This window comes from Orbicella faveolata, unplaced genomic scaffold (genome assembly GCF_042242905.1).
Source record: "Orbicella faveolata isolate gen_17 unplaced genomic scaffold, um_ofav_v1 contig_12, whole genome shotgun sequence".
NCBI classification, from domain to species: Eukaryota; Metazoa; Cnidaria; class Anthozoa; order Scleractinia; family Merulinidae; genus Orbicella; species Orbicella faveolata.
Genome location: NW_028301539.1, coordinates 926,099 through 945,585, shown reverse-complemented (window position 1 = coordinate 945,585; position 19,487 = coordinate 926,099). Strand labels below are relative to the sequence as shown.

Below are 19,487 nucleotides of genomic sequence, written 5' to 3'. Positions count from 1 at the left end.
CATGACGTCATAGTTGAGTTGCCTGGATCCTCGTACATTGAGGGAGAAGCCACGCACCTTACAGCACACTTTTCCATTTTTTGTCTTGTACCCGTAATTCTTGGGTCCTGCTGAGGTGAAATCGATGATGTAATCACCGTCGTCCAATTCGTTAGTCATCTCTCCGAGGTAATCGCCTAGCGGAACGTCGGCTTGACCTGGTTTGTGCGAGTAGATGACGGAATCGGTGTCAAAGTAGAGAACTTGTTGCTTTAACAGTTCCAGGTAGCTGTATAATTTGAGCCGAGCCCAGCAGGTGGTGAAAGCGGCGACGAAGATGTTGATTCGTCCGTTATCGGGTTGGTTGTCCTCGAGCTCGGCGTAGACAACCTCTAGGGCTTCGTCGTTAGCGATTTTGACTTGTTTTATGTCGTTGAAGTGATTGGAAACGAGGGCGAAGAGTTGCGCTGCGGTGTAGACGACTTCGGTAGTGGGTTTGTGTAGGTTTTCGCCGAACTTGCCCCAGAAGGAGTTGAGCATGAGTTTGGCGGTGGCTTTGCGTCCGGGATTTTTCTGGATCGTGGCCGGATCGAGAACGATGCCTTCTTTCTGGCGGTATTGTTGCACGTACCGTGTCTTGTCTTGGGGGGTGTGACACCAGCTCGGGTAGCCGGAGGATTCCTGTTTGATTTTTAGCCAGGTGTTCACGTAATCGGCAAAGAGTCCTCTACGGCGTTGTTCTGGCGGGAAATGGTAGACTTCGTGGATCTTGATGAGCGTGTATCCCATGGCAACGGCTTTCTCGATTTCGGGGGTGCACCAGGTCCCTCGTAGCGTGCGTTGCTCGGACGTGTGAGGGCAACGAGGCGATTTCTCAAGGAGGGGTTTGGTCATTTCGTCTTCCACGCACGATCGGCAGAGTGGGAAGGTGAGTTTACCCCTGTGCCGAAAAGGTAGAACGGGATGGTAAAGTTCGTGAGGTGGTAGTATGTCCACTTTGGCCATGCCGAAGTAGTAATGGATGTCTTGATCGTCGGGGTTGACGATGATTTGTGGGTGTCCTACGGGGTAGTCGCTTCCCTTGTTGACCCAGGGGTAGAGCGACGTCACGTCGACGTACTTGATTTGTTCTCCTCGAGCCCCGTCGGCCACGTGATGCAGTTTGACGGCGTTCGTGCGCCCTCCGAAGAAAGCTTCTCGGGGTTCGAGCGGTTTGACGATTTCGAACGTGTCTAGAAACTGGCTGAGATCAGGGTCGGTTTTGACTTCTAGGTTCCAGTCGCATTCCCACTTGACGCAGAGCTGGTAACCTTGGCGACTGAGAAGGTCGTGTTTGCGGAGTGTGGCCTCGTAGACTTCCTGCATGGTGCGATCGGCGTGACAGATGGGATATCGGTCTCGATGGGTCGGGAAACAGCGAGGACATCCGTGCCATAGACATCCGTGGAATTCGTAGACGGTTCGAGTGGTCGGATCGTATCCGTCCACGAGATGACCGGCTAGTCGGACTTCACCCCCGTTTCGCACCGTAAGGATACGATCGCCTTGACCCGTGCGTTGCAACGAGTGTTCTTGCCAGGCTAGCCATTTCAGGGCTTCGACGGACTGATTGGATCGGGCCCCGTGCCATCCTCGCGGGGGTCTGGAGGCGATGGTGTTGATCGGGACGAGTTTCTTGCGCCAGAATCGGTTGCAAGCGGAGGCGATGGTGACGCATTTCTCCATGGGATCAAAGTCGGCTTTTTGTTTGAATTCTTGCTGGAACTTTTGACAGCCCGCTTTGAGGAGTTTGACGTCCGACTCGCAGTAGGCTTCCATTTCTTCCCTTAGTACGAAATGGTAGTCGTTGTCGACTTTCTCTTGGTACCACTGTTCGAACTCGGCTTTCTTTTTGGCGGACATGCCGTCGGGATCGTACATGTCTCGCGGTGGCATGGGACCTTCGTACGCTTGGTTTTCTAGGGTGTTGAATTTGTGCGGGAAGAATCCTTTGCGCAGTTCCTGGATTCCGAAGGTGGCGGGAAAGTTGGCCAGCGGGAACGGGAGAAAGCAGAGGGAATCTTTGAAAGTCAGTCTGTCGGATTTTAGGGACAGTATCTTGGTGCCGACGGTGATTTGGCCGGTGACTTCTCGATGGGTGGCGTAACAGTGTTGCAGGATGAACATCCCGTCGTAGCCTTTGAGATTGTGAAAGAGGACGATGACGTTCCGTTCGTCATTGTCCTGGTCGACGGCGAGGGATTCGAGTTGGTTGAACATGTCGGCGGTGCAGTTGGGCCCGTAGAAGGAGTAGCATATCTCATTTTCGTCGTCCTCCAGGCAGAGTAGAATGGGGGTCTGATTCCCTTCGACGTCGATGATGGCTTCGAAGTCGCAGTACACTTGAAGGGGCGGATCTCTGTCTACCAAGACGCTCGTGTCTGGATCGTCGGGACCGGATTCTTCGAAGGGTCGACCGTTGACTTTGTCGCGGGGGACGAGTTTCTTTTTGGGCTCGTCTTCGTCTTCGGGGAGGCGTTGGATGTAACAACGGTGCGTCGGCAGATGGACTTGTTTTTCGCAGATGCTGCATTCGCCCCATTCGCACTTGTGATCGGGGGAACGACGACTACCTCCTCGTCCTGTCCTGCGTTTACATTCGTAGACGTGGCAACACTTCTCACACTTTTTGTGAGTGTCGCAGATGGAGGGGATGCTGAGACTCCGCCGTTGCAAGTGGTCGTTGTAGCATCGGTCACCGAAGAATTGTCTGTGACACAATCGGCAGATCTCGGTGGGTTCGGGAAACTTGCCTGGCGCTAGGGGTCGTTTTTTCTCGATGAAATCGGGACAGTCCTTTCGTTTGCAGGCGGTGCACCATTGACCGAGGCAGGGATGATTTTTAAAGTCGTCGTGATCGTAGCCTCGATTGCATTCGTCGCAGAAGTAGGATCTGCCGAGGAATCCCTTAAACGAATTGCATCCGTCGTAGTGATCGCCTTCTTTGACGAGACGAATGATCTTGGTCGAGGGTTCGGGTCCCGCGTAGTTCGGGAATGCCACAGGGTCCTTCGGGAACGTTGGCTCGACGGTGGAGGTCTTTGGCCAATCGCTCTTGGACAGGATAACCCTGTTTGAGATTGTGGTAATCTTGGTCACGCGAATTCTCGTTCGCGTCTACCCAGGCTTTCATGGTGACGATGGCTCGGGCGCAGCAGAGAGTGTCTTTGTTTCGGATGGTCACGCGCGACCGTTTGACGATTCCCCGCACGGCGGCGCAACTCGGCTTGTATCGTTTTCCGTTCCCGCTGCCACGACCTGGGGTACGTATGAAAGTGGTTTCCATGGTAAACGTGTCGTCGGGGGTGAATTCTTCGTTGGAGTTGAGTTTGGCCGCGAGAGACTGGAGATAAGTGTTAAGTCTTTCACTCCCTTCTTCGAATTCGCGCACGGTGAAGGTGGTGGACTGAAAGGCGTGCGTGAAGGCACTGGACTGCATGGTGAAATGGACCGTGGAGTCGGGTGTCAGGGTAGGATCCTGAGCGATTTGTTGCTCGATGGATCGTTGAAGGGCCCGAGTCAATTCTTGGCCTAGATTGTCCTCGCGAGTCACGTCTCTGTGTTGTCTGAGCGTGGCTTCGAATCGTTGTTTGTGGAGGACGTTTCTCCAGTGACGTCGAGCGCCTACGGGTCTTAAGTCGAAGTCTAGGAGGGGTCTTGTATTGTTACCACCACCTCCGGTTTGGAGCATCACTCGGTCGTCGAAGGGGAAGGCTTCGTCGTAGGTCCGTCTGTTCTGTAAAAGACAACAAACACAACGTTTTTTAATTAGGCAGTTTTTATTGTCGGGTCTCCGAAAAGAAGCGGGCAACTTCGCGGGTTGGTTTTTCTAAGTTGTCTAATGCGTTCCTGAAACTACTTCCTAGATAGAAACTCCTTTTCTCGCCACGCTTGTTGGTACAATGTCCATATATTTCATAATCCGCCATACAATGTCCATGTATTTCATAATACGCGTCCCAATATCCATATATTTCAGGATCCACGCGACAATTACAGAAGTTTGTGCAGCTTTTAGACGGTCGTAGTTCTATGTGCCCGTAAAACCATTGTCTTTTCAGTTCGCCATATTTCGAGATTTCTCTGTGAAGGTTTCTCAGTCGATAATTTTTCCTTCTATCGCGTATGTGTTGCCGAGTTGCTAAGTCAAGTACGCAACGCTTTAGTTCTTCCGGTAACCAATCCCAGTAACTCTATGAAAAAAAAGATTAGGGTTAGAGTTCTAAAGATTACTTTCTATGGGTACCATTCCTGGCCTAAACAACCCTAACAATACGGTTCTTATACAGTTGTTGTATTGGTCCACGTAGGTTCCGTACATGCGCATTTCCCTATTTCCATTTCGTGAGCATATCCGTTGAACCACTTTGATTGGGCCATGGTCCCATGATGCTTTGATCTTGGCGAAGGTGCGTATCTCGTTACAAAGCTCTCGCCTGATTAAACGTTCGCGTGTCTCGACGAGAGCCTGGGCCTCTCGTAAATGGAGAATGTAAGTCTGCACCTCGGGAGGTAACCAATCCCAGTAATTCTATGAAAAAGATTAGGGTTAGAGTTCTAAAGATGACTTTCTTACATAGGGTACACGTCATACTCACTGCTTCATATTGATCCATAAGTTGGTTCATCTCTTCATCGGTCACTGATTCATGTTGATCCATCTGTTGGTTCATCTCCTCGTCTGTCAGCTCTTGTGCCATGATTTTTTTCCAGCGCTCGATACAAGTCAAAAACTCAGAGTGACTTGAACGGTTCGAACCGATCTTTTTTATACCTACGGTGAAACGGGGTCCAGTCTCCGACCGAGTGGGGGTATAGGGGGTAACCCCCACTCGACCCGCCCCCAGTCTCCGACTGAGAGAGGTATAGGGGGTAACCCCCACTCGACCCGCCCCCAGTCTCCGACTGAGAGAGGTATAGGGGGTAACCCCCACTCGACCCGCCCCCAGTCTCCGACTGAGAGAGGTATAGGGGTAACTCCCACTCAACCCGCCCCAGTCTCCGACTGAGAGAGGTATAGGGGTAACCCCCACTCGACCCGCCCCCAGTCTCCGACTGAGAGAGGTATAGGGGGTAACCCCCACTCGACCCGCCCCCAGTCTCCGACTGAGAGAGGTATAGGGGTAACTCCCACTCAACCCGCCCCAGTCTCCGACTGAGAGAGGTATAGGGGTAACCCCCACTCAACCCGCCCCCAGTCTCCGACTGAGAGAGGTATAGGGGGTAATCCCCACTCAACCCGCCCCCAGTCTCCGACTGAGAGAGGTATAGGGGGTAATCCCCACTCAACCCGCCCCCCAGTCTCCGACCGAGTGGGGGGTATACCCCCCTATCCCCTGGGTCTGGTTAACACGTGACTTGGTTGGGCAGATCTTTATAAGGCGAATCCGCGCCGTCCCCGATCTTCACATGACTAGTTTCACGTGGAATGCTTCAATGTGGCTTACATGACGACGACATTGCGAAATCACTCAAGTCAAAATGGCGGCGTTTTGTTGAGCGAGCGATGTGCATCATTTCAACGTCCTAAAGGTATTTGAAGTAAATACGAATGTAATTTTACGGTTAGCAAGAAATTAGAAGCGAAAATTTTAGGTAAGTGAGCTTGCATGACCTTCGCCATGTGCTACTCAAATTCAAATTCAAATTCAAATTCCCTTCGGACCGCCGTTTTTCCGTTTGCAATCTCAAATAATTCTTGAATTATGTGTCTTGAATCGTTTTTGGGATCGTAGAGCTCAGGAACTTTGGAAAAAAGCTTCGTTTTGTTGAGTAAACGCACTTTTCGAAAAGACGCGTAACTCGATTCGAGTTAATATTCAACTGGCTGTTGCCATGGTGACGGAAATGCGAGATTTTTTTTTTTTTTTTTTTGTGATTTTTTTTTTTTTTGTGAAGTTTAATTTATTTAAATTGTTTAAAAATTACTACTAGCTTCCATGAAGGAAAACTTTTTTTCTAGAGAGTATTTTTTAAGCTCTTTTAAATGAGATATAGTAGATTATTCTCCTGTAAATATTTGCTGAGATATTAATGAATAATCTTATGACCTTTTCCACACCCATTTTAGAACTTGTATTGACCGTCCATTACGAAAGTTCGAGAACAGAAGAGACGATATCGTGCTCGACGCAAGGACGAGGTACGGTTCAATGACATTGCGTGCGATGCTATAAAATCATTAGAAAGGAAGAATGGGGCTAAGTACAATCAAGAGAAAATTCTTCGGAAGCTGTTTAGAGCCCGTATTGTGTTGATCGATTTCAGGCCCACCGCAAAAACCCCAGGGCGGAGTAAGAGGAACCCAGAAAGAGCTAGAGAGTACAAAAGAGAGTGGAGGAGGAAAAACCCCGACAAAGTTCGAGAGTACAAACGAGAGTGGAGGAGGAAAAACCCAGAAAAAGCTCGAGAACAAGAAAGAAGACGTTGGGACCGACGCAAGGACAAGAGGCGTGAGGTGAGGAATGAGGATATGTATGATACGGATGAAATTCTTAGAGGTTTGTTTCCGGGTTGCTCGATAACATCATCATCATCATCATCCATCACCACGGCCACTTCTAATGAAAGCGCCATCACCTACGCCTCCACCACGACCGCCGCCGATAAGAGCACAAACACCACTACTGCAACACTACCAGCATCACCCCCACCGCAACGCCGTGGGAGACGATTGTCTTATTCCTCCTCTGACTCTGACTCTGACTCTGAGCCTGATGAAGGGTTGGTGGCAGAGTTGGAACGCGCGTTAGCGGAACCAGAAGACCCTCCACCGAAACGTCGTGGGAGACGATTGTCTTATTCCTCCTCCTCCTCTGCCTCCAACCCTTCATCAGGCTCAGAGTCAGAGTCAGAGTCAGAAGACCCTGTAAAACGGAGACTTTCCGAAATCAGAAAAAATAGAAAAAAGGCAGAAGAAAATAGAGTGACTCAAATGCAGGAAAGACGGAAACGAATACGAAAAGAACAGGAAATGGAAGAGAGGATCGTAGAAGTGGCTAGGGAGCTGGATCAGATGACATCCATGCTTCACGACATGGGTAGATGGTTCGCGCAGTTCGAGCGCGAAGACACAGTAGAGCAGAACTTGTGTCATCTCCCAGTCTCCAACGACTTTATGGATCAATTGGAACGTTATTTATTTTCGTCTTAAAGAAAAAAAGAGACTCTTTTTTGAAAAACAACAAAGCGTGTGTAACTTTTAATTACAACAACAATAAAAGGTTTTACAATTTCCAACGTTTCTTGGTTTGCATGATTTTCTTAACAATGCGTTCTGTCATGGTTTTACGTCCGGGTAATTTGTCGATGGCCTGGATCATCTTGGTGTCGGCATCCCATTTGTCCTGTAAGTTCTTGGCCCTGGAATAGTCAATGTCGTGTTGTTTGGCCAGTCGGTCCAGACGGTTGATCCCGGGGTCTCCACGCGCCAGACGTTTCTTCAGTTTGGTACCAGGTCCCATGTACTGATAACCGGGCCAATGAAACTCGATCCCAGTCTTGGCCAACCATTTTTGGATGTCGATCCCATACCCTCGTTGGCGACGGCGACGTCGGGTACTTCTCCTCGGGGGTGGAGGTGCCTTTTTCCTCTTCTTAATCCGAGTCATAGTCCAGTCCCCTTCTCCAGGGGTCTTCGAAATCTTCCCACCCTGCTTGTAACTTTTCTGCGGCTGACGGTTTGACCTTCTTGTACTTCTTTGCCTTGCCTTTGGGACTGTAACCACCGTCGTCGTAGTCGATACCGAGTGATTTCAGTACACGTCTGGCTCTATCGGAGATGGGTGCTTTTTTCTTGGACGATAGGGGAGTTTTACCTAGCGTGACTGGTTTGGGTGGAATGGTAGGTTTGGGGGTTTTCTTCTCCTTTTTAAAACCTGACGTGGAGGGTATGGGGGTTTTCAGCTCCTTTTTCAGTCCTGTCGTAGAAAGGGGTTGTGGCGGGATGATCACGGGGGCTGCGGCTGGTTGGTTGACTCCCTTGAGGATCTGTTTCAACAGAGTTTCGACGGGTGCGTCGACCATGCCTTCGGGTTCTGTCGTTCCCTGGTACGAGATGGGACCGCTTTTACCCGTCCGTATACGTTTCACCAGTTTCCCTTCCTCGGAGGCGATGGGTTTGGTCATCTTAACGGCCATGCTGTCGGGGATGCGTTTGTCGTTCAGGATGAGATGTTCTTCGGCGGCCAGACGTCCGGCTTTGTTCAACAAGGCATTCTGGCTGATCTTCCCCTTGTAATAATCTTGCAGACGATTGAATTCTTGAACGGGCACCATCATGACTTCGTTCATACCTTCTGACTCAAGGTCGTGTCAGGAAACTCGGACAATTCTCTCAAGGCCGTCTCGTAACAGTCTTGCCAGTACCGTATGGATTCGTCTTTCTTTTCCAACTCGAGTTCGAGACTTCGAACGGTTCGCTTGCCTTTACCGCACTCCCTGCACAACTCGATGCACCCACCGGGCGGCGTGGTATCTCGTTTCGTTTGACAGGTTTGGCAGAAGTCACTGAACTTTAAAGCCATGTATTCTTGATACAGGTCGTGGTACCTCTTGTTCAAATACTCGTACGAGTCTTTCCATCGGGCTTCGCGACGATTGGCGTCTTGCAACAACTGCACGAGTTTAGGAATGGTATTGTGGGACTCGTCTTCTCTCGGTGGGAAATTGGGTATGACGTCGATCCCCTCCAGCGGGTAACCGTCCTCACTGCGTCCTTTCACCGTACACAACATGCTTTGAAACAACCGTGCAAACCGCTCCAGAACCCCGCTCCGTTTTGGGTGAGGAGATGTTCTCTTCGACGCTTGAGAGAGTTTTTGCGTCTACCCACTTCGCGCAGAACCCTTTTATGTCTTTTCAGTTTCCCATAAGTCGTTGCGTTGATGGGGATCCTCTTTTTCAGCAAATTGAGAACCATCTCGCTGATGGCGTTGATCTGATCTTTGTCGGCGATTTGTAACATCCGTTGACGTTTGTTCCGATTGGCTTCTTTCAGGACGCGCGTCAGGAAAGGACGTTGTCGTCGTAACCGCTTCATCGTGGACTTATGCGTACGAGCGGATTGGTGTACTCTTTTTATCGCTTTCCTCGACGCCTGAAGGCCGTTTGAAATGGTATCCTGCGTAAGACTCCTTCGATCTTTCCCCTGTTCTTATGGATATGTTTGTCCATTAAACCGAAGGGTCCAGCCAAAGAACCCAAACCCGCTGCTCTCATCATACTCGCCAAATCACCCCCTTTCTGTCTCCTTCTTCGTCTCCTCTTCCTCCGTGCTCGCATGGTGTCGAGTGAGGTGTACGACGGCTAGTCGGCTAGTCTCTCGGCTAGTCGCCCTTGTGTGGAATTTTTTCACCTCGTCTCATTCGTTCCTGCATCCTTTTGGTATGCGCCCGTTCTTGTTTGGCTCTCAGGCTTTCTATGCCTTTGGTGATACCCCAAGCCGCCTTGGGTAAACCCGCCACCACAGTGCCGATCCCTTCTCCCCTTTGGTACCGTCTTCTTTTAGTGGTTTTAGCGGTTTTACGCCTTCTCGAAGACGCTTTCTTTCTCCTCGACCTCTTGGGCATGTTGGTTCTGAATGAAGAGGATGCCCGAGATGTCATTTTATAGCGGCACGTGCCTAAATCGTAGGGCGTAGTCTCGAACGTATCGGTCGTACGTGGGAGATGTGAAATCCGTCACCACGTCGTCCAACGTTTGCATCTTGGTCAAAAACCCATCCAATTCCTCCACGCCACCCAAAGCGTAGTTCCGGAGTTCTGTCAGCGTCTTTTCGTACGTCGTGTAAGCGAATTGGGCCATGTCCATCTTGAACGAATACTTCTTGAAATCGTTCCATCCTTTCAGTAAGGTGGCGAAAGCCGTCAATCCTACCACCGTGTACCCGTCTTTCCACACGGATCCCAAGACGATACTCACGGCCACCGTCAGTAAGGCCAGTCCGTTGAGAATGGCGTTACACAACTTGTAGTAACCGAACATCTGCCTTCGACACCACCAATACTTGTGGTAGAAAGCGTACAAGACGTCCAAACGTTTCAGGGAATCCAAATCCACCACGGTGTTGAAAGGTTCATCCAATAAACAGACAGAAGTACTCATGACTCTTTTCCAACCAGTGCCAAACGTAGTCTGACTTTCTGTCGGGACGTTCGATCCTTTTAGCTTGTTGCTTGTATTCCCAGATCTCGTCCTTGAAGGCGGTTTCCACGGATTGGTTCAGGATGTCCTGGACTTGTCGGTAACTATCGCACTCGTCCGCGATACGTTTCATGTCTTCGTGATCCATGCTGGTCGCATCCCAGTAAGAGCGAGAGCATCGACATAGCTGCAAAAAGTAGGGGAACCACTCGACTTCACTCCTCAACATCTTGATTCGAATGGTTTTTCATCGACGAGGGGGTCGTCTTTTCTTAAGTCTCACGAGTCTTCGGATCCCTCGACCCACGCCCACTCCCACACCGCCAATGGCAGCGGTCGTTCCAGCTCGGATGCCTGTTTTCACGGCGCGACCACCCAACGCTTTGGCCAATCCCAAGGCAGCCCCTTTACCAATGGGTAACATCGCAGACAGGGCATTCGCAAGAGCACCGCCCCATTGCTTTCTCCTTTTCTGTCGACGACGGCGTCTTCTCATGGTTGTTGTTGTTCTCAGTTACGTACACTGGTCGAATTGCGTGTGACGGTAGGACGTTGTCCGTTTTTATAGGTGGTCGTAATCGTGTTGGTGGTCGTGATGCCCGCAATGCGACGACCCGCGGCCGTCTGTTGTTGTTGGCGTAAAATCTCTTCCAATTGTTGCTGCATCTGGGCTTGGTCGAGAACACTGTCTCCTCGCCTCCTTCTTCTTCCTCCTCGACCCGATCGAATCGACGAAGGCGGTGTGGAGTCACTACCACTTCCTCCGCCTCCGCCTCCGCCTCCGCCTCCGCCTCCGCCTCTGCCTCTGCCTCTGCCTCTGCCTCTTCCACCGCCGCTACCACTAGCGCTACTTCGTCTGCGGCTGCCGGAATCACTGGAGGACGTCGGTGTGTTTTGACGTGGGACGCGTCTCGGTCGTTTCCCTCCTCGAGCGGCTCGTGCCAAAGGGGTGGACATTGTTATTCGTGGTGCCCCGACACCTGCCGTGACATTGGCGCGCGACACCGATCCAGCACTGCCGACACCCACCGTGACGTTGGTCTGCGGTGCACCCGAGCCAGCGGTGCCCACTCCGACGGGCGAGACATTGGGCAGGGGCGGTGTTGCCAGTGACGATCGCGGTGAAGGAGGCGTGTTCAGACTCGTACCCACACCCGCGGCAGGCGGAATCGGAGTACTCGTCCGATTCGGTGTCCCCCAAGGCGAATAATCTTCCAGAGCCGAGAAGTTGAAATCGTCACTACCATAAGAGCTCATTTTTATCCATGTACCTTTCTCTTTCTATCTTCTTCTCGGCGAGTTCTCGTTGTTTATGAACCAAATAATCGAAACCTTCACCGTTATATGCGTTGATGATGGACCGTACTTGACGGTAACTCTCGCATTCCGTGACCTGTCTCATCGGTTCGTAGTCCAGCTCGTGGGGGTTCATGATGTATTTGAGCCTGTTTTTACACAGGTGAATGAATAGCGGAAACCACTCGACCTCGCTCCTCAACATGATGGGGTTGCAAACTGATGGCATCGGACGAATCCTTCGTCTTTTAATACGTGACTGAGGACACGTTGATCGTCCTGACTGGCTGGATGAAGATCCAATAGCATGTAACCGTAAGGTCGATCGGTGACCTTGCGAAACGTGTCCAACACCTCCTGCCATTGCGTGGGAAACGATTGCAGAAGTAAATTTCGTATCCCCAACTGATCCCGAGGGTTCTTGAAGGCTGCGATGTAATGCGCGTTTCTGGAAATGGTCTTGGCGAATTTTCCGTTGGGGAATAGATCCTGACACAAGTAAATCACCGTGATGTTCCGATGATGCGAATGTTTGGTGAAGAGATCCAACACGCGCTTGTCGTTACCACCCTCGTCCATCAGATCGTCCAGGACCAACACACCCCCTCCGGGAAACCATCGGGGTAACTGTTCGCTGTCGGGGATGCCTTCGTAAAACTTGACTCCACCCTTCTTGAGCTTTTGGAAACCGTCTTGCCACGATCCGTAGCAGTAATGAATACTCTTCGGTGTCTGTTGGAACAAGTCGCCGTTCTCCAAGAGCAGTTTGGTCGTGAACACCGTCTTGCCGCACCCCGACGGACCCGCTATCAACAAACTCGACGGCGTGTGAAATTGAAACGCTTTGCGTCGTTCCATGATCATGAAATGGTCCAGGGTCTCGAGACGTTCCGTTTTTATCTGAACAACTTGGCCAATGGGGTCTTGACGGCCGGGATGCGTTTCAACAGACCCAATAGGGTGACCTTACGATTGAAACAGATGGGTTTCTTCTTGGCCCGACTCCTGATCTTGGCCATGGCCCTCTGGGCAGCGGCTCTCTTGGGACGCCCTTTTTTCTTGGCAGGCGCCGATCTCTTTTTTCGAGGTTTTTTCTTGGCGAATTTACTCAAATCTCCGAACTTGTCTTCGTACCAATGCCTCTTTTTCATTCTTCTTTTCCTATCTTCTTTCTCGGAAAGCTTCGGCGTGGCAGGGGCGGCTCTCTTGCGTTTCCTACGCGTGGTCACCGTCGCCGGTAATGCACCGGTGTCCAGGACGGACGGCGGTTGAAAAGACACTTGTCTTTTGGCGGGTTGAAGTATTTTCAGATTGAGTTGTCGTTTTGGCGGTTGGTTTTTCTTGAAATGAGCCTCACTGGGTTGAGGCGTCTTTCCACCCGCTTTTCCATAGCGTTTTTCTAACCTGGCTATCACGTCGTCCAAATGTCTATGCCCTTGAAACTGAAGAGCCATGACTACCACACAACCTCTTTTTCAAAAATGAACCTCTTTTATTTCGAACAGCTTACTTTATAACAAATGACGCACTCCTCGGGAGGAACCGCTCGTGTCCTGGTGACACGGGGTTTTACAAATCTTGCGCCAGGCCAACTCGTCCACGATCAGACGTTCTACCATGTGTCCTACTTTACGATCGTTCTCCACAAACTCGTTTTTCTTAAAACGATTCAAGAACTCGTTCATGTCCCGACCTTCGGCTCGGTCGATCAGGAACATCATGGCGTAACCGCCGCAACTCTGGCTGAACAGGGACTGCAGACTCTTGCCGTTGTGAATCTGGTACTTGAAATGACGATCCAACCATTCTTGGATCGGTTCGGCGGTTCCGTACGCGTCCAACGGCAGACCGTAACTGTCCAGGATCTCGCACTTGTTCTTGTCGGCCCACAAAGCGATCCAATGCACGCCCGGTTTATCGTGAGGGTCCGTGTTCACGATGTAAGCGGTCGGTCCTTCTTGGGGGAGTGTCCTGGGAAGCCGATCGCAAGGGACCGTGCCGTAAAAGACACAGCGTAGGGACGGATTCGTCCGGGCCAAATGATCCAATTGTATATTATTCAAGGCTACTTTTTCCATTTTTTTTCTTCTCATTGGTACACGTCGTAGATGACGACTCGGTTCTCGTTGATCTCCAGCAAGTTCTCGAATTCGCCGTACAACAAGATAGTCAGGTTTTCTCCCGGATTGGCTCCGAAATCGATCACCAGACGCAGTTCACCTTCTTGCTTGGGGTTCAACACTGGACTGTCCAAACATCCATTGGCCGTGTTGTCAAATACAAACATGTTGCATCTCTTGCCGTCCCCCCAATCCACTTTTCTCACCATGTTTCCTTTTCCCCTGCACAACGCTCCTGAGGCTTGGAGGAATCTGTAGTAACCTCTCTGATCTTTACTGTCCCCATCGTGATCGAGCTCCAAGGTCTCGTAGGGGTACTCTTCACCTCTCACCAATTGTTTGATGGAAGCCAGATTGAATTTTCCAAAATTGAACGGACTCTCGGTGATGGTTCCGTTGAAGGCCGCTTGTTTCATCAACAACACCACTAGTCTATTAGGTAGCTTACTGTGGAAAGGATTGCTGCACTCAAAATGACGATTGTCGTTGGGATGCGAGTAAGTGCGAATTTCACCTCTCACCGTGGGGTAAGTGGCCACTCTTCCTCCTTTCAGGCTGGTCATGATCTCTCGGTATACCGAGGGAGTCACTCTTACTTGAGATAGGAACAATCTCACTTTCACGTCGGCTTCAGTCAGTCTGAGAGCAGTGGCACCGGCCCATAGGATGGTCCACATAGCTGGGGTATTGAAGTACATGTCGATCTGGATCTGCACGCCAGGTAACAGTAATTTGCTGAGATGAAACACTTCCAGGAAAGGTTTGAACCTCAAAGTCACGGCTTCTCCATCTAGAAACTGGGCTCGTCCCTGGACCACATTCTTGAGATCTTGGGGTAAGGCAGTATAATGAGCATGAGGAGTACCAAAATCCAACATATTGGCAGTCAATTCATCGGCATCTCCGTCGTCGGGTACACCGAGACAGTTGTACCAACCACTAGGTGTCAGGATCGATTCACCGTCGTCTCGGTCGTGGTTCAACAGGGTCTCGATGTAAGCTTTGAGGTGGTAAGTATCCGTCTGAGGGCTGATGAGAGTCCCATTCAATCTCACATTGATCTGTTTGAAGAGGGTGTGAGCCAGATTGTTGGCGAGTCCCATGACATCCGCTGTCAGCAGATTCGAAGCGTCAGTTTTCTTGACAGTCAATTCCACTTCGAAGAAACTCTCGTTCAAGTCGATAAAGTCTTCTTGAGGATCGACTTGGAAGGTCACGGGGTTGATCCCTGTATTGAACGGGTTGATTCTCACCAAACGTCGAGACGACATGCTGACATCCGTGGGAGGGGTACTGAACATGTTCAGGCGAGGGTTACGAACCCCCGCCGACCGGGCATGAGCCACGAGGTCCGTCATCGTCTACGTCGTCGTCGTCTTCGTCTCCTTCTCAGGGCCGACTGCACCCAACGATAGTTCGGGCGTTTTGATCGGGACGGGAAGATCGATCCGCCTTTATACGTTCGTCGTACCGGGATAAGTCTAACGCGCCTCGAGTAAATGGGATTCATACTCCAAAGAGGTCTTTTCTCACTTTTTTCGCCAACGCCCGTTTGATCTCCTGCGTCGCTTTACGTTTCACGGCTCGTTTCGCTCCTCTCTTGACCCCGGCGAGTCCACCTCTCCAATTGGGCTTTCCTCCCTTGCCACCCGAATTTAAACCTTTCAGACCCTCCGTGGCAGCCTCGGTGATAAAGTCTCGTAGAATGCCGGGACCGCGTTTCTTGACACCTCTCCAAGCCATGCCGAATCCGTCTCCGGATTGCTTTATTTTATCGGGCTGAAATCGTACCAGCGTTCCACCGATCATTCTTTCTTAAAGTGTAACGTCACGATCGTATTGCCGTCTCCAAAGGTCGTCAGTTCTCCAGTTGTCTCAGCCACTTGCACTTCTATTATGTCAATGAGGTCTTTGCGCACGGGAATATATTGAATGTGGTAAGGCTCGAAATACTGGACACCCGCACCTCTTCGGATCAAGTTGACCTCTCTCAGTAAATCCGTGACCTGATTTCCCACCACGCCACTTCTAGCCACGTCCGAGTAGACGAACAAAGAGCGCGACCTGTTTCCCACCACCACCTCGAACGCGTCGTTCAAGTTCAGAAAACGCCAATTGCAATAGCTGCTGAGTTTTAAAAAGTCTCCATGTCGATTTTTATCCGCGACGACATTCCAAAAGGCAGGTAATCCGTCATCGTTATGCACGTCCCCGACGACGCTAATGTCCGTAACGACATCGCCGAAAAATTCGATCTGCATGTTAGGTCCCAGATCATAATTGCCAGCGTCGTTCTTTCCGAGCCATCCCATTTTACAAGCCAGTTCAACATTGACGTGGAACGCAGGGATAGCCGTGAGCGGACGTAAGATGTTTTCGTTGTCCGTGACCAGGTCTTCCCCGTCCCACTTGAACTTGACGTAGGTTCTTTTTCCATCATTCGTGACATATTTGGCTCCAAATTTGGGTCCGTTGTATTTGAAGACGCGTTGTCGATCGAAATAGGCGATCATGGATTTCATGAGTCCAATACCGTCCACGTTGTAGAACACCTTCTTGAGGTCCTCCGTATCGAAGTAAGCTTCTCCATACATGTAGTGGCTAGTCGACTCTATGCGTCTCCATGAGGAAAAGGACAAGATGACTTTATCCGTAGAATCGGTGAAGGAAGGCAGCGTCACGTGCGCATCCGGCATGGCGATGCTACTCAACCCCACTTTCCAGCCTCCGTCTCCATTCAGGCGTAAGGGGTGCGGTAACCTGATCTTGAAATGGTTCGGTTTGTTGTCCGGGAACTCGCTCTTACTGCTGTGACTGGGTAAGCTGACGTAAAAATCACTCATCCTCTCTTGAAATGCAACGTGATCGTGGTCACGCCCGACGCAAAGTCCACCAGTCGCCCGTCGTTCTCAGATACCTGCGTCTCGACAATGTCCAAAAAGGTCGTGCGCACTGGTAGATATAGAATGTGTCTCGGTTGAAGGTCAACCACGTCCGGATCGTAACGCACCTGTTTCAACATGTCCGTGACTTGATTCCCCGTCACCATACTCTGTCCCACATTCGAATACACGAACAGGGAACGACGCTCGTGACCGAACGCTTCCTCGTAACTGCGATCCAGGTCCGTGAACACCCAATTGATGAAACAACTCAAATGTAAGGTGTCCGGGTCGATCTTGTAAAATGTCTCGTCCCCGTCATTCTGTCCTATGATCAAGTCCGTGGCCGTGGGTATGACTTCCGTGGGAAATTCTTTCCTCAAGTGGGGTCCCAAGACGTAACCCGGTTGTCCGTTCTGTAATCTTCCCATCGTCACCCATTTCATCTTCTTGGCCAATTCGATGCCGATTTTCATCTGCGGGTAGACGCGTTTACCATTGATCAGGAGGCTGAGGCACGTTCTCGAGTTGTCCAGGACGCATTCTCCATGCTCGGCCCGATGCATGACCGTGTACAGCAATTCGGTGGGATCGTCGGGTTTGCTCTTTTTCTTGTACATGGTCACGTCGGCATCCGTTCTAGATCTCAACCTACGCATGTATCGATCTCGTATCGCGTTCATCAACTCGGTACCGGTCCTCGGCGTGAATTCCAAATCGCCCTCTCGCGTCACTCCAGAGACCCGAGTGTATAGGTTTATAGATGCGTTCACCATATCGATCCACCAGATTTCAAACAGAAGAGAATCTTTCAAGTCCATCTTACGCGTCGCGGACGGAAACGAGAGGTCGCTGATACCCACTTTCCATCCCGACTCTCTCAACTGCAACGGGTTCGGCAGACGGTTCTTGAAACTGTGGGCCTTGTTGTCCGGGAACTCGCTCGTGCTGGCATTGCTCATCAGTTGCACGTAAAAGTCGTCGGTAGACTCATTCATACTTGAAGTGTAATGTCACCGAGGTCACGCCCGAGGTAAAGTCCACCAGTCTTCCGTCGTTCTCGGCCAATTGCACCTCCACTATATCCAAGACGTTGCTGCGCACGGGTTTATATTGAATCTGAGTCGGTTCGTACGTCGTCTTGAGCGAGTCGTGGGGGACTTCTCTCAAGAGATCCGTCACGCGATTCCCCGTGATGGTGCTACGACCCACATTCGAATACAGGTACATGGGACTGCGAGGCGGAGGGAGGTTCGGATGAACGACGACTCCACGATTGTAGGTCTTGGCGTATTCCTCGTCCAAGTAACTGAAGCGCCAGTTGCAATAGGGACTGAGCTGTAACGTCCCGTGGCTGTCCAAATTCCAAAATTCACGAGATCGATTGCTGTCATGGTTGGTCCAGTCTTTCTTGAAATCAGACGGGACTTTGTCGTTGGGAAAGACCTTGATCATGTTCACGTCCAAGTGAACGGAGTAATACGATTCCTCGCGAATCAAACCCAACTTCTTGACCAGTTTAGTACCAAAATACACCCTGGGACGTTTTCTGTCTCCGGACTCGTCGAGGAACGTGTCGGTGTTGTCGATAATCAAATCGTTCCCCTCCCATCGGAACACGGGGTAGTATTTTTTCCCGTCAGGCGCTCGTAGACTTTCACCCGCATGATCCATGTAATGATACAGGCGTTCGTGAAAACGGTTGATGAGGTATTGCATGAGAGATCTGCCGCCCGTCACTTTGTGTCGGTCACGGTTCAGTTCCTTTCCGGTGACGTAAAATGTCACGGGGTAACGATATGGACTCCACGTAATCCCATCGTCCTGCAACCTGAACGTTTCAATGGTCCAATCCATACCGAACACGTAGTCGCCGTCGTCAAAGTCGTGTGATTGAGGGACTGGTACTTGATGCGGTCGTGACGGAGGAATCGGGTAAGACACGCTCGCCAATCCCACTTTCCATTCCTTGTCGGATTCAAACAGGAGCGGATACGGCAGACGGTTCTTGAAACTGTGGGCCTTGTTGTCCGTGAACTCGCTCGTGCTGGCATTGCTCAACAACTGCACGTAAAAGTCTTTCATTTTTTCGTCTTGGGCTTTTGGGTCACGTACAAGCCTTTTTTATCCACCCAACTGTCGTACTTGACTGGCCAACCTTTCCATCGCACCAAGACTTTATCCCCTTTTCGTTTGACGATCTTGTCGATGCGGAACAGATCGTCGTCTTTCACGTCCACCTTTTGCAAATCTTGCGCGTAAAACGTGCCCTCGACCGCCGTGCCGTCCCATTCTTCCACCTTGTACGTGGTGACCTTCCCAGGACGCACACGACGTATCACAAACACCTCCTCGGTCCAACCGGGTAAATACCCTTCCTTGAACTGACGGAACTTCTTGTTCAGTCTCACACGATCCCCGACTTTGAGTGGAGGTCGTCTCGATGTTTTTCCCTTTTTCTTTTTTCCGTAAAGAGTCTCCCACACGTCCTCGCTATTGGCTAAAGTCACTTGATCGGGAGCCATCTTGATACTGCGATGATACGATCGATTGTACCCTCGGACCAGATCTTGTAACACGGGCACATACGTCTTCGTATTCTTCACGGTGAAGTACCGGTACATACGTTCCTTCAGGGTCCGATTGAACCGTTCCACCACACTGGATTTCGTATCCCCGCGCGTCGAAAAATGATGAATGCCTTTCTGCTTCATCAAATCCTGAAACGTCTTGTTGTAGAATTCCTTCCCGTCGTCCGTCTGGAGATTGATGGGTTTTCTACCTCCTTTCAAGATCTTTGCCATGGCTTCCGTCACCGCTTTGCCCGTCTTGCTCTTCAAGGGCTGGACCCAGGCGTGCTTGGAAAACACGTCCACTACTGTCAAGAGGTAACGATACCCTCGATTGTACCTCGAAATATTGATCACCTCGATCAGGTCGGCCGTCCACTGCTCGTCGATGCCGAACACCACCACCGGGACCGTGGGAAAACGACGACGTCTGGGTTTGTGCAACGTGTACCCCAAAT

At 50.8% G+C, this 19,487-nt stretch overlaps 6 protein-coding genes across 6 annotated transcripts; 1 reads left to right on the top strand and 5 right to left on the bottom strand.

The window, feature by feature from the left end:
• The first annotated feature begins 2,523 nt into the window (after positions 1-2,523).
• Positions 2,524-7,257, top strand: LOC149116042 (uncharacterized). Its single transcript, XM_089283459.1, has 2 exons — positions 2,524-2,752; positions 6,117-7,257. The coding sequence occupies exons 1-2, from the start codon at positions 2,524-2,526 to the stop codon at positions 7,169-7,171; spliced, it is 1,284 nt and encodes a 427-aa protein (XP_089139585.1). The 3' UTR covers positions 7,172-7,257.
• A 2,140-nt stretch (positions 7,258-9,397) lies between these two features.
• Positions 9,398-10,136, bottom strand: LOC149116041 (uncharacterized). The gene has a single exon (XM_089283564.1). The coding sequence runs from the start codon at positions 10,120-10,122 to the stop codon at positions 9,625-9,627; it is 498 nt and encodes a 165-aa protein (XP_089139690.1). The 5' UTR covers positions 10,123-10,136; the 3' UTR covers positions 9,398-9,624.
• Positions 10,137-10,254: 118 nt separating this feature from the next.
• LOC149116040 (uncharacterized) lies at positions 10,255-11,906 on the bottom strand. Its single transcript, XM_089283542.1, has one exon. The coding sequence runs from the start codon at positions 11,416-11,418 to the stop codon at positions 10,672-10,674; it is 747 nt and encodes a 248-aa protein (XP_089139668.1). The 5' UTR covers positions 11,419-11,906; the 3' UTR covers positions 10,255-10,671.
• A 1,620-nt stretch (positions 11,907-13,526) lies between these two features.
• LOC149116039 (uncharacterized protein F54H12.2-like) lies at positions 13,527-15,665 on the bottom strand. The gene has a single exon (XM_089283539.1). The coding sequence runs from the start codon at positions 14,933-14,935 to the stop codon at positions 13,547-13,549; it is 1,389 nt and encodes a 462-aa protein (XP_089139665.1). The 5' UTR covers positions 14,936-15,665; the 3' UTR covers positions 13,527-13,546.
• A 751-nt stretch (positions 15,666-16,416) lies between these two features.
• LOC149116038 (uncharacterized) lies at positions 16,417-17,132 on the bottom strand. Its single transcript, XM_089283565.1, has one exon. It carries the CDS (start codon positions 17,116-17,118, stop codon positions 16,417-16,419), a length of 702 nt encoding a protein of 233 aa, XP_089139691.1. The 5' UTR covers positions 17,119-17,132.
• Positions 17,133-17,171: 39 nt separating this feature from the next.
• On the bottom strand, positions 17,172-18,635 carry LOC149116037 (uncharacterized). The gene has a single exon (XM_089283550.1). It carries the CDS (start codon positions 18,542-18,544, stop codon positions 17,450-17,452), a length of 1,095 nt encoding a protein of 364 aa, XP_089139676.1. The 5' UTR covers positions 18,545-18,635; the 3' UTR covers positions 17,172-17,449.
• Positions 18,636-19,487: the final 852 nt, after the last annotated feature.